The sequence below is a fragment of the Euleptes europaea genome, chromosome 4 (genome assembly GCF_029931775.1).
Source record: "Euleptes europaea isolate rEulEur1 chromosome 4, rEulEur1.hap1, whole genome shotgun sequence".
NCBI classification, from domain to species: Eukaryota; Metazoa; Chordata; class Lepidosauria; order Squamata; family Sphaerodactylidae; genus Euleptes; species Euleptes europaea.
In genome coordinates, this window is record NC_079315.1 from 76,022,773 (window position 1) to 76,036,912 (window position 14,140).

The window sequence follows — 14,140 nt, forward strand, 5'->3', positions numbered from 1 at the left end:
AAAAGTAGCCTCTATTAAAAACCTTACCAGAATCTCAACAATTAAATGGTTCAAATGAAACCAACAGTAGCACAATACAATAACTCCACCACCCGCAAAGAACACAGCAGCAATGCTAAATTTCCAGAAAACAACCCTGCCCAACCAACCCTCTAGAAATTACAAGAAAAAAAATAGGCAACAATAAACAGACTCCAAGTGCCCTATGCAATTCAAAAGGAGAACAGAGGTCTTTCAACAAATAAAACCAGAAGGAAGTGAAGGCAAAGGAAAAAAAGGAAAAAACAACCAGAGAACGCAAGCTAAGCAACAAAGCCCCCTCCCCCCAGACCTAAAAAAGAAAATGAAAAAAAAATCCAGCATAGGATAGGAATGGTAAAGAATACAAAACAAAATAAAATAGCTTTAAAAAAAAAAAGCAAAGCCCCACCACAAAACACAAAAAAGTACAAAAAACAAGTTCAACCACAATGCAGGCAACCCAACAGCAGAAGCAAAGAACCAAACAGAAGGAAACAAAAGGCCCTTAGGCCTTACTAGGCCTTTTGGCCTCCCCTCCCCCCCAAGCCACCACCAGGCCCAAAGAACAAATGTAAAGATAAAGAACTAAGAAAACTTTAAATAGTTTTAAAATGGACCAATTTGTTCAAACCAGTTGATAATCGATGATCAATGATCTTCTCCAGGCAGTCAGATTCCTATGCAGCTCCTGTCACAGCAGACTCGTAGGCAACAGAAGCAGACCTCCAGAGGCTCAGAGCAGCAGGTAAAGCCAAGCTTAGAAGTGCACACTCTAGAAACCTGTCTCTGTATAGAGTGTAGCTGCAGCCTGCTTTTATGCTCTTTGCCCATGCTCAATGTAATGTGAAAGAAAGTCAGCCATGAAAGAAGTCCAGTGACTGAGCAAAGAGCACTGCTTCCCCTAACATGCAATCCTATTTGCAACTTCCTCCCCACTCCTGTTCCCTGGGAAACCTGCTAATGTGTGTGTGTGGGGAGAAACAAGGTTGTTGGACTCCGCACTGGAAGCCAGACAACCCTGTAAAATAACTGCTGTGATTGGGCAAACAGTACAGCTCCCCTTAATGTTCTATCAAATTTTCCTGTGAGAAATGCCTCACCCCCTTCCCTCCGGTTGCCCTGGAAACCTGTCCAATGGCAGGAAAAGGGCATAGGGCAACTGCAGAGCCCTTTAACTGTTGCTATTCGGCAATCTCGAACAATCTTGAATATATATATTTTTTATTTTTTGGAATAACTGGCTAGAATATTCTAACGTGTATTCAGCTGAAAAAATACCTGAAAAATACGGAGCATTTTTTGGGCTCACATATACCGAATGCACATTCCTAGTCATAATACAGGGATTGCAGTCTGACCTCTAAAAGCTTCTGTCCACTTTTTCTCTGAAAGTCAGCCCATGGATTATTTCGAAGGCAGGCTGAAGAGAAATAATTGCAGCCATTCTTCTCCCCCCCTTCTCCTTTTTAAAGAAAGATTTGAGGAAGGGAGTTCAGAGTCTCAATTTCTTGGATCGTTATCTCGCTCTAGAAACTCTGCTCCCTTCCTTATTTGACTCTACCAGATCAACAGCCCTCAAAGGCCATTCACTTTGTTTGGTAGATAAAGCACAGATGACTCACCACTGCTGCTACAGGCTTCTAGTCAGGAACGATCATTAATGGAGGAGAGACACAATGTACCAGGCGTAGGCAGGCATTTAACATATAATGGAGAATCAAAGCAAAGTGCAGTTGCCCACCTACACAGATCCTGAGCTGGGAAGGTCCACACAATGGTCCGTAATATGGAGCATATGCTTTCAACCAGTACATGGTCTGGTGTTTATTTGAATTGAAGCAAATTGACTTTTAGAAATGTAATAGCAAACCTTGCCATTTCCTTACCTCTAAATCTGCCCAGGATTCTACCTGAGCTGGATTCAGGTTTATGTTCAGCATCGGCTGTAAGAATCAGACATATTTTTTAAATCAGGAACTCAAGTGGAATTATTTCAGTAAAAAAAACAGGCACCAAAAGTAACGAAGGCCTTGGGCAAATAAGGCCATGTGGAAAAGTAATAGAACTGACATGGTATTAATTTACTGTTTGGCCTGTGTGTGTGTTTGGGGGGTGGGTGGCATTTCTAGATGGCAATGAATAATCCGGCCTATCTGTTAATAAGTCTTTCCTGACAGTGACTGTTTCTTAGGTGCCCCTGGAAATGTTCAAGAGAAAAGGAAATTAAATGCTTAAGATGTTTCATAATTACTGATGCAAGTTTACCAAAGTAACTATTCACATTTAGTGCAATCAAGCAGGTTTTCCAAAGCACGCCAGTTCAAATACCTGATGGTGTGGTTTGCCTTGGAAAGGCTAGTTCAGAAAGGCCAAAAGTCACACAATGGGACTTTCCCAATTCAGTGCTAGACTCTGCAGTAGGACCATAAGATAAGCCATGCTGGACTAGACCAAGGTCCATCGAGTCCAGCAGTCTGTTCACACAGTGGCCAACCAGGTGCCTCTAGGAAGCCCACAAACAAGACGACAGCAGCCACATCCTGCCTGTGTTCCACAGCACCCTTATATATCTTAAAATTGCTTTTTCAGTTTGACATTTACAAAATATTATTTTTGTCATAAAAACTACACTTGAACTCTTACCTCCAACACCAAAAACAAACAAACAAACAAACAAACAAGGAAGTTCACTTAGAGGATAAATATATTTTACTCCCCAATTATATGTAATGCACTTTTTCACTATTCTTTTTCAAAGAAACAATATAGGGAGGAAAGGGTTTGAACCGAGAAGTAGCTGGGGAAAGGGAGTGCTTAACCTTTACCTACACTCTTGCTTCTCTCTTCCAAATAAATCCCTTTTCCCTGCACACTTTTCCAACCCTATATGAAGAAAAGCCACTTGGGAAGTAGCACCCGAGTAGAGAAATGGCAGGAAAGGTAACGATTAAGCATGCTCTCAGCTTCTCCTCTTCAAATATTTCTCTCCCAAAGCTTTTCTTTAAGCATTGAGGCTCTGTGACATGAATTTTCTACATAATATATAGCTAGTTCCCAAGGCAGAACTCAGATTGTGGCATAGCTTTATTTGTAGGGTTAGCAGGGGGCTGAGTTTCACATAAGGTGTATCCTGCCGTGCACAGCTAAAATAATGTTGTTGTGTGTACATTTCTGGCACAGAAGTTGACTGTTACCATAACTCTGGTCCACTTCCAGACAATATACTAAACACAGAAAGTAAGGAATTATTTGGTGTAGCTCATAGATATGAATGCCACACTAAGGGAAGGACTGATGGAATCTAAAGAATACGATGGAGGCACCCAGAGGAGAGAGGTCCTATTCAGAATATGCACAAGACGAGCAAGAACAGTACGTAATTGATTGTGCTTCCTTCAGTGTCTATTTTGAACAATTCACATTGTACAAACTTACAAGATGGAACCTCCCCACCCACCCCAGAGTGGATTAAACAAAACTTGTAAAGCAAGCTGCAAAGCAGGGTTGCCAACTCCACCCTGAGAAATTCCTGGAGATTAGGGGGCAGTGCCTGGGGGCGGGGGGCTCAGTAGGGATGTGATGACAGAGTCTGCCCTCCAAAGCTGCCATTTCCTCCGATGGACTCTGTAGTCTGGAGATCAGTTGTAATTTTGGGAGAAGTCCAGGGCCCACCCTGGGATTGGTAATGCTGCTGCAAAGTAAAAGGAAACTCAAAGCAGCCACTTTCTGAAAAGGAAAGAGAGAATGCAGCTGCACATCTCTGAAGTCAATGGTGTCTGCCCAAATTTGACTGGTGCACAGCAGTGGGAATAAAGCATTTATCCCGGTCTAAGTAGGATGTATCTATTAAGGGAATGGCTTTAAAATTTTAGCTAAAGCCAAGTTCAAGAGTTGCTGTTACATACCTCCATAGACTCTTGACTTTCTCCATCGAATAAATACTGCAATTGCCAAGAGGACAACAATAGGAATAATTAGAAGTGTTGTAATAAGAACAAAAGAAACTCCAGCGCTGCTCTGCTGGATCACATGATGTTTCTCCTCTTTCTTGAGCAATTCTGTTGACGTGGGTTTGTTGGTTAGTCTGGCTTCTATAACAGCCTCTGCTTCTTTAAGGAAAAGAAGAGTATTGAACCATTTCAAGCCATGCAGATGAATAAAGTTAAAACAGAGCATAAGTTAACAATGAGTTGGATCCAGAGTAAATTTTCTGCTAATGGAAGGGGTGGGTTAATTTTCACCAATTCCACCTGTCTGCTTCAGACCCCCAAGCTGCCTCTCATACTGTTCCTGAGGATCCCCCGTCCCCTTAGGGGAGAGGCCGTGGCTCAGTGGCAGAGCATCTGCTTGGCATGCAGAAGGTCCCAGGTTCAATCCCCGGAATCTCCAGTTAAAGGGACAAGGCAAGTGTGTGAGTGTGTGTAAAGTGCCGTCAAGTCGCAGCCGACTTATGGCGACCCCTTTTGGGGTTTTCATGGCAAGAGACTTAACAGAGGTGGTTTCCAGTGCCTTCCTCTGCACAGCAACCCTGGACTTCCTTGATGGTCTCCCATCCAAATACTAACCAGGACTGACCCTGCTTAGCTTCTGAGATCTGACGAGATCAGGCTAGCCTGGGCCATCCAGGTCAGGGCGATGTACAAGGCAAGTAGGTGATGTGAAAGACCTCTGCCTGAGACCCTGGAGAACCGCTGCCGGTCTGAGTAGACAATACTGACTTTGATGGACCAAGGGTCTGATTCAGTATAAGGCAGCTTCATGTGTTCATGAGCAGCAGTTCAGGGAGATCAGTAGGCTGTGGGGGGAATTTTCAGTTCCACTGATAAAAGTGCCTTGAGAGAATGGAAAACTTATTCTGGATCCAACCCAACAGGACAAGGCAGTAGTTATCAGCTTGTGGGTTGGAATCCAAAAGGACTCACAAGCTCTCTCACAGGTGAGTTGAGAAGCCAGGAGGGAGAAAGCGGAACAAAGTAAGGTGGGGGGCATTTTTGTGAGTCTCTTGATAACGAATTTGGGTTTGCTGCTGCATAATGTGCAAGAAAGCCATGAAATGCAGCCTGTTGCCTAATAATGCTATATTCTTATATTTCATTTTTCATTTAGTATTTATAAAGAGCCAGATTCCCCACTTCGCCACATGAAGCCTGCTTGGTGACCTTGGGCCAGTCACAGTTCTCTCAGAACTCTCTCAGAGGCTGGCAATGGCAAACCACCTCCCAACGTCTCTTGCCTTGAAAACCCTACGGGGTTGCCGTAAGTTAGCTGTGGCTTGACGGCACACACACAGTATTTATAAACCTGATCTGTGTCAACTCAAGTGAGATTCTTGCATTTTATTCTGGGGAAAAGTAGCATGGAATTTGCGAGTGGGATCAAAATAAGGTAACAGTGCTCCAAGATTTGTTGCATGCAGTGGGTCCATTACAAGCCTTGCAGAGAACAATGATCACTTTCTAACCAAAAGAAGGCAAGAAAGATCACAGGATCCACTGTATGCGCTCTCCCTTTCTTCGTATCACTGACAATCTCCACAACCATTTCGGGGCATATTCCTCCACTGAGCTCTCTTTTGTTGTCATCCCCTCTGCCCAAGGGTATGGAAACTGCTGTCTGACCGTGAAGAAGTGGAACGAGTTTGTCTGAAGGGGCTTGATACAAGATAAGACTTCAAAGCCAAGGCTCACTGAGCAAGTCTTAGCCTCAACATCTTGGGGAAGGGGGGAACTGTTTTTCTACCTGCATTCTTTGGGTGCCAAATACACTGCAATCCTGATTTATCCTTGCAACAATTTTGTAAAGTGCATTCTTTAACAATCCATTTTTTTTACACACGATGAGTTAATGGTTGAAAATGAGTTAATGGTTGAAAAGGGATTTGTAGCCCATTGAGGCACAGAAGTCCCACTGGCAGCTCCCACTCTTGGCACAATGTACACTGAAGGTGGCCACCTGCTGTCGCAGCTGGAGCAAACTGCCAAATCTTACAAGACATCTGTTCTAATGAGATTCTGGCCCGGGTGATGTGGTCTCTTAATGAGGAGCCTGGAGGGAAAAGAAAAAGAGCGTGTGCACACGCAGCTGGCAGGAAGCAGCTGAGACGGTTCTTTGGTAGCACTCTAAGTGCAGCTCGTTGGTCTATTTCGGAGGAAGAGGGTGAGTTTTTGCCCACAATACCCCCTCCCCACACTTGACCACATAATTAAAATTTATTATCCCAATCTGAGGAAATAACCTGCCCCAAGGATTAAAAAACTGCTTGGGGGGGGAGTTTAGAAAGAGAAGTGGCAAAGGAAGGAAGACATTCCTTCTCTCGCCTGCTGTTTCTCGGTACCAAATTACTCCCTCTAGAATCATCTTGTTATTTAGAGGGTTCAAAAGGCATGTTTGCAAGTGAAACCCCATGGCGGGAGGAGGGTGGGGGGAGAGGTTTGAATTATCAACTCTAAATTAGCACATACTTGGAAGTTTGCCCCATAGTATAATTTTTAATATATGTCTGGCATGTTCTACATTTTAAAGTACCAAAATTAGAAATATTTGAGACATGACAAAAATTGTTACTTTTTTCCTAGTCTTCTTTTAAAAGCTCTGCAAGGCCAGTCAACATTTGAACCTCTAAGACCTTTGCAGTCAGCGGTCTGAGCTCTACCCACCAAGAGCAGAAAGCTCACCTTACCCTCTAATGTTTTAGTACCTAGGGATACATCAAGATTTTCATTTGTCTCAATTCCAGAGTTATTTGAAGGGGGAATCATCTGAAACCACTAAATTATTGTGAGGGAATCATCTGACGACCTTTCCTCTAAGTTTGCACTAAGTTGTGCCCCTTTCACCTCAAGTATACAAACTATAAGCTGACAAGAAAAAGAAACACACAAACCTTTTATTTCCTGTACTTCGATCCCAGCTTTTTTAACAGACCGATGCTCCATTTCTGCAACACAAAAGTTGTTTTTAATACTGTGTGACTTGTGTGATACATAGGAGACAGTAATGGCCGCCGTTTACGATACTTAATTTGCTTTACAGGCATGAGAATGTCTTACAAGATTAGCAGGGCAGATCATAACTGATAATATAAAGAAAATCTATGGGACAAGGGGTAGTACATCTTACTCAAAATAGATGCTGAAACACTTCCTATCTGGGAAAGCAGAACAGTAAGTGAGGACTAACTGTACTGCAAAACAGATGTTAGATACCAAACACTCCTCTCCTCATAAAATTACTTTTCACCACAGAACTCTGCACTAAGGAAGCTCATATTTTGTGGCTGGTATATTATCTGAACAGTACACATCAGCACAGCTCCCGCTTTTGCACAATACATTCTCTGTAAACATATTTTGGAAGGGCTGGATGGGCCCTTGGAAAAGGCCCAACAACGGTAGTGGTACAACAACACACCATTACACAGCACAGAAACCTCTGATCAAAGTTAAGACTTGGTCTCCGTTTGTGTCTGCCCAATTTGGTAGTTCCCCCCCCCCCTTTTCATTTTTAACAGAAGGAACTTAGGACTTTACATCAGCAACAAGTATATTGATGAGCACAAACTGGTAGTGACAGGATTGAAATGGGCCTAGTGTGAACAAACCATATCCATGACTATGCCATCTTTTAATGTTTGCCAAACATGCTCCATGATTTTCCCCCTCCCCAAGTTTTTTGTCTACATTGTTGATACCAAAAAGAGATCACATTCATTACTCTATTTTTATCGTGCCAGACATACAATGACCTACACACTTCTACTGTGAACATCCATAAGACATTTATATTATACCTATGTACTGTTGATTTTCTGGATAACAAACAGTTTCATTTGTAATTCTAGCTTTTGTATATGGGGAACGTTGCCTTGCGACTGATACTTAATATACAAAATTTACTTGGAAGTGGTGCATTCCAACCATTTCTAGCTTTCCATTGTAATGTGTTTTACTTTTGTTTTACTGTTTTTAATGGCAGCTGTATGTGGCTTTAGATGCCACTTTTTGTTGACATGGAACACAGTAAATGCAGTTACAACATATTCGTTGAAGTCAACGATTTGAGAGTTCACATCTTGAAGAACAGAGCGACTGAAAGGGAACACCTTCAGCTAAGAGCATGTGTAAGCCAAGAGCAGCTGCCAACTTTAATGACCAAATAGCAGCAAGTGTTCCAGCGGGAGCAACTTATTTAGGTTAACAAGATGCAAAAACTGCAACGGAAAGTGAACATTAAGCCTTTCGGCCGGTGGAATGACTACAATTCTCAGTTGACTTGTCGGTGGACACAGAATGCCAGATGCTGAGGGACAAAGTTAAGGATAGAGTCATCTCTCTAATAGGATAACAAGTCAGACGTGGCGATACAGCCTTTGATATTGTAAGTTACCTTGGTGACCCCCTAAAGGAGGAAAAGTGGCAACTGATTCCCAACCCCTCAACAAAATTAAAATAAAGCAGAAGCTAGGTCTGTGACCAGCTCTGCAGTTGCAAAAAACTTAGAAAAACAGAAAGGAGCCTGTTTCAGAAATCTTATTCTTTCAAATGCTACTTGGATCCTTGTTTTACAGTCGTCTGGGTACAGCTGAAACAACCTCCTTTTATCGGAAAGTCTATGGAACTGAGAATTTTAAGATTAAAAAAAACGAGCAGTATAAATATTCTGCATGAAAAGATGCTAATTCTTCAGGCAGCACATTGCACAAAAACTGCAGTGCTCTTTGTACAAAACTGCAAGTTCTGAAATCCACGCCATTTTGCAGCTTTAAAAAAATATTTAAATATTTTATACAGCATTTCAAATCTGGAGGTCTTCAAGGAGATGAATAAAAGTTCAAGCAATTAAAACGGTTGCTAGTACATTAAAAACTGCAGTATATACAGAACAACCACCTATAGAACGGTTCCCCGTTTTGACAGCAGGAAACCATGCTGTTTGCATAGCTGGTGCTGGTAGTGATTTTATTCCTTTCCGTGGGATAAAAGTTCCAGGAAGGCACATGCAGGGCACTAGGACAGTACCAGCCCCTTCATGTACACCCACAGGAGAGTTCGGGTGCATCAAGTACACTTCCAAAGCAGATGTGCTGTTATGTGGGTTAAAGCAGCAGAGTCTCTAGTAAGGTATATGCACACCAGTAACGATTTATGGTTTCAAGGTTTCAAGGCAAACGTTACTTACTTTCTGTGGATGCAAATTTCCACACTGTGTTGGCGTGAGCATCACCAATGTACACTGTGCCGTCTTCAGAAGCAACAATATCGTGTGGCATCTCAAAGTTCTGTCAAGATAGAACAGCCAATCCATTTCAGCTGGAAAACTGCTCAATAAAAATCCCCTCAGATCATTTATTTTAACAGTTTTAAATTTATAGATGGAAACCTTTCCCTGGTACCACAAGGGGAGTTTCACATTTAACTAAGATATTCAAAAGTATGGAGGAAATCCAGCAATATATGTGGTGAAAAAGGGTGGGCTTCCTCACACAAATCTGAATTGTAATGTGTTTATTTATTTACTTGATTTATACCCCCTCCCAGTGGGGCCCGAAACAGCTCCTCCATTTTATCCTCACATGTGAGGTGGGTTAGGCTGAGAGTGTGCGACCAGCCCAAGGTCACCCAGCATGCTTTGATGTCAGAGTGGGGATTCGAATCCGGGTCTTCCAGATCCTAGTCTAACACGCTAATATCATTACACTGAACTACAGCTACCCCACTGGGTTCAAATTGCTGGCTGTTCTTGTACAGTTTGTTTTGACAATTTCAGCACTAATGCAATGCCGTTAAAGGATGATTACAATGATTAAGGCAAATTAAAAGTGCTATATAAACAAGCATTAGAAACACAATGAAAGATCTCTCTTTACCTAGCAGTTATATGATCAAAAACAGCCAAAGTGCACTTTGTATTGAGGATAAACATAAAAACAAAGACACCAGGGGTAGGATGTCCTACTCTGGAAATGACATTGGAACTTACATCCATTTTTAAAAAGTAACTAAGGCTGCAAACCTGAAGGGGGTGGGCAAGCTACTTAGGAGCCGGCGTGACCCTGCACCGGCGTAAATGCCCATTTAATCCATGATAAGGGGCACTTATGCCATCACGGGTGGCATCGATGCTGGCACCAGGGCGCCATGCCGCGGCTTGGGGCTCAAGCATAGGCGTTGCCTCTTGGCAGTGTTCTAGTGGGTGCAAGTCTCCATGCCGGCATCCTGGGAGGCGTTCCTGTGGGCGGAGCTGCCTTTAGGCAGCTTCCTAACCCCTTTCACCCTGGGAACGCCCTTCCTGAGGGGGAGCTACACCTTTTTTGGTATTGTAGCCTCGCTGATTTCAATGGGGGCATTTCCCTACTTTTATATTTTAAATTCCTTTTATTTTCGGTGGCCGGGAAGCCTCTGTGGAGGCAGCGTGGCTGCGCTGCTCCCGGACGCTTCCTAACTGCCCCCCCTTTCAGGAATGGGCTGTAAGGCTAGATTTTGATAGGTAATGATATCAATTTCATATTCTCAGAACCCAGCACTTAAAATACTTAGCAGGGAAAATAAGGAAATTATTCAAAGCACATATGATGGTGGGTTGAAGTTTGCAAAGCAAACAACAATCCAACATGCTAATTAATTTTAATCTGGTGGCAGGCTGACACTACATGCAAGGAGACAGATTCAGACAGACGAGCAGAAGAAAGGCCCAGAACAGGCAAAACAAATAGCCGGGCAGCGACTTGGCCCCCGGACTACTGAAATCTCTCATATTTATTTGGCTTAACAAATCAAATTTATTTCCTGGCTCGAACTCTGCCTATTTGTGGTTGCAGCCTAATTAAATAAAAGGACTTTCCATATGAAGCAATAAGCGGCTGTGTGCTGAGCAAACTGAGCCAGAAACGATGTGAAGCACAATTTAAAGCTAGCTTGCTTAGTGGAAAATGGGGTTTTATCTTTGTTCACTGAAGTGGCTCTTGCACAGAATTTTAAGCGGTGGGTGGGATGAATATTCACTTCTGCTACCATGAGGCATCAAGATATTATTTGCAATCAATTTCTACCCAGCCTGGTCTAGACTCACAAGCTGTTTTAGGCTAAACAATTCAAAATCTAAACAGCTAAAATATTAAAGTCGCAATAAAGCAACAGGGATCAGACTATCACAAAAGACACCAAAGCCAGTGACTATCTAAAAAAACCCTCACATTTCCAAATTCTTCATGCATACTCCACTCGGCTCGTACTACAGATCTAGGAGCCAGAAGTGAAAAATCCTATACAGAAGTGAAAAATCCTATACAAATCCTTCCTCCTCTCCAAAGGCACATATTTCTGCTAGAAAGACTTTTTCTCCCTTCTGGAAACCCTTCACATCTCCAGCCACACAAGTTTACTTTCCCTTCAACAGACACCAATTCCGATAAATGTGGCACTTCATCTGTCATGCTGCAGCTTAAATTTGCTGTCATTCAGATTCTTTTGAAAGAAAATTCCAATTTCCAAAAAAATGGAGGTCAGTTAGAAAATTTAAAAAGGCCTGCCTACTCAAGATGAAGTCCCCAAATGTAGCTATTTCTGTATTGTGTTAATTGCATTCTGCATTAGTGCACACCAGCATTACTGGCTCAATTTTACATACAGCCTTTTATGCCACATGCAGTTCTGTCGAAAGGCAACTGATGGACTACTCTGGTTCCAGATGACCATATCAGCATTAATATTTATGGAAAAGGGATAATTACCAAGATGCTTGCTTTTAAAGAAGTCTTGCACAATATTGGATGAAAATTATTACTGAGGATCCTGAAAACTTCAAGCTCACACAATTACACTGTGTGTAGTGGGTGTGGAAGTCGCACAGGCACACATGGAAATTTGAGAGCGAAGATACGCAACATTTTTCAGAGCATTGGGATGGGTCTGGAAACACCCCTCAAAGCATTCTGCCCAAACATACCAACTGAAGAAGAAGCTTGCTGAAAGTGATGCCAAGTGCTCCCACTGCCCCCCCCCCCGAATGTTAACAAGGAACTTCCCCTCCATTCCTGGGGCAGTTCTGTTTTCAATAAGTTGAATACTTAATTGCAGGAACATTCTTATAAAGCTTTTTAAAGCAGATGGTGTGCTTGATGCACAGTAGGAGGCAAAAGGCGAATGGCTGAGCCAGGGATCAATCAACCGATACACACAGCTCTTATTTTAGTTGCATAGCCAAGAGGAAGCCAAGCTTGTACAGCAGCTCGAGAACCTGCTATTAACTCTGTTCTGCTATCGCCTTCACTTTCCATGGGCAGTGATGGAAGGACTCTGGTTGTAGTTGGAATTCTTCTGTTAATTGCCACAAGATATGAATCCCATCTGCAAAATCATTTGACCACAGCAACTGTCCTAACAATTGTCCCAGTCTTAACCCCCTTCCCCGTCAAAAAAAATTCCTTTCTGGTCCCAAGATAGCAAGATGATGGCTGGTTTTCAAAACATGCACAGTTTGTTCTGGATTTCAGAGCTAGCCAAATTAGATTGCGCCTGCTTGTGAGAGTCTAATGCTAACCTGCTACATGTCAATATCTCACATTTGGAGACTATATCTGTGGTCCAGATGCTGAAAAATATGACAGCTCACTTTCAAAAAGCCTCATGTCTCAGATTTGCTCCCTGCACATCATCTCTCTCTACCTCAGGGGTAGCAAAACAATGTACGATGAATGCTTGTGCCGCTCGCACAGCTAGAATGAAATTGCCACATCAGGATGTTGTTTCTACAATACCTAAATGCTTCTACAGCCACAGGCACAGCAAAATATGATAGCTGGTGTTCCAAAATCCCTATATTTTTTTTCCTTGTGTACACAAGCTTATTCTGCACTTCAGGGCTAGCAAAGTTAAATATGCGCTGTGGGAAAACTGATTTATTAGAAGATTTATACCCCTTGCCTCTCCGCTGTTCAAGGTGGCTAAGCAGCAGCACATTTAAACACAACGTCTATATAACAATCATCACACAATCTGTGATAAAAAGCAGTCCTCAAGATGCAGCACAACGAGAAACCAGTTAAACACTGCACCATATAAACAGCAATCAGATTCGAGCATATCTCAGTCCCCAAAAGCCTATCTAAAGAGCCCTGTCTTATGAATGGCAGCAGGTGAAGGATTTCCAGAACTATCAGGAAGGCCATTTGAGAGCACTTATGTCTTTCTTTATTTTTATTTAACAAATATATATATAGCTCACCTTTCTCACTAAGACTCAAGACAGATTACAGAGTACAGAAACAGAAAAAAAATGTAATCATTCACGATGTGTGTGTGTGTTAAGTGCCATCAAGTCGCTTCCGACTCATGGCGACCCTATGAATGAAAGTCCTCCAAAATGTCCTATCTTTGACAGCCTTGTTCAGATCTTGCAAATTGGAAGGCTGTGGCTTCCTTTATTGAGTCAATCATCCACTATAATACTACAAAATATACCACTTATGCTACAGTACAGAAAGTAATACAAACAAACAGCATATCATACCAAGATAAAGAGTTAACAAGGGATAACTTTACTGACAAGTATCTAAATATATCATTTAATTATAATAGATTTATTATTCACACTATAAACAACACTTCATCAGGTGAAGTAGAGAAAACATATAAACCGCATCAAACTGCCATATATTATACACAAAGTAGGCAGTAGGCAGCATTTCAATAGGTGCAGAAGAGCGCAATTGCTTGAATACACAAAATTATGAATATCCATATTCTTTTCAAAAGTCTTCAATACATCATGTGGCATACAGGTATGATGTCCAGAATCAGTCCATTTCGTATCAAAACTTCATCAGCCTGTTTCATAGCATTAGCTCAAATCTGAGAACCATAATTTAGAAGTTCTTCTAAAATAGGCTGCTAGTTCATAACATATCCTTATGAAGGATTAAACTGCAGTGCAAGAAGTTTAATGAACAATGCAACAGGACTGGGAATGCAAAATTGAATGACAATGTGAATAGCAAACTGCCCATCATGACGTACTGCGAGCAATGCAGAATGTGGGATTACGCAGGTGCAAGGCAATGCAGTAGCCACTCCCATACGAAGGCACCCTTCTGGACAGTTCTATCCCACTACAGTTCTCATTC

At 42.1% G+C, this 14,140-nt stretch overlaps 1 protein-coding gene across 2 annotated transcripts in view; it reads right to left on the reverse strand.

Annotated features, from left to right (window-relative positions):
- Window positions 1-14,140, reverse strand: part of PAM (peptidylglycine alpha-amidating monooxygenase) — a 111,917-nt gene that overhangs the window by 3,296 nt on the left and 94,481 nt on the right. Inside the window, exons 21-24 of one of the 2 annotated variants that reach the window (XM_056847830.1) lie at window positions 9,199-9,298; window positions 6,905-6,958; window positions 3,927-4,127; window positions 1,908-1,964 (exon numbers count right to left, since the gene is read on the reverse strand). In XM_056847830.1, coding sequence (XP_056703808.1) covers window positions 1,908-1,964; window positions 3,927-4,127; window positions 6,905-6,958; window positions 9,199-9,298 — 412 coding nt within the window. Of the gene's footprint in view, window positions 1-1,907; window positions 1,965-3,926; window positions 4,131-6,904; window positions 6,959-9,198; window positions 9,299-14,140 lie in introns of both variants that reach the window. The other variant, XM_056847828.1, reaches the window with a different exon arrangement.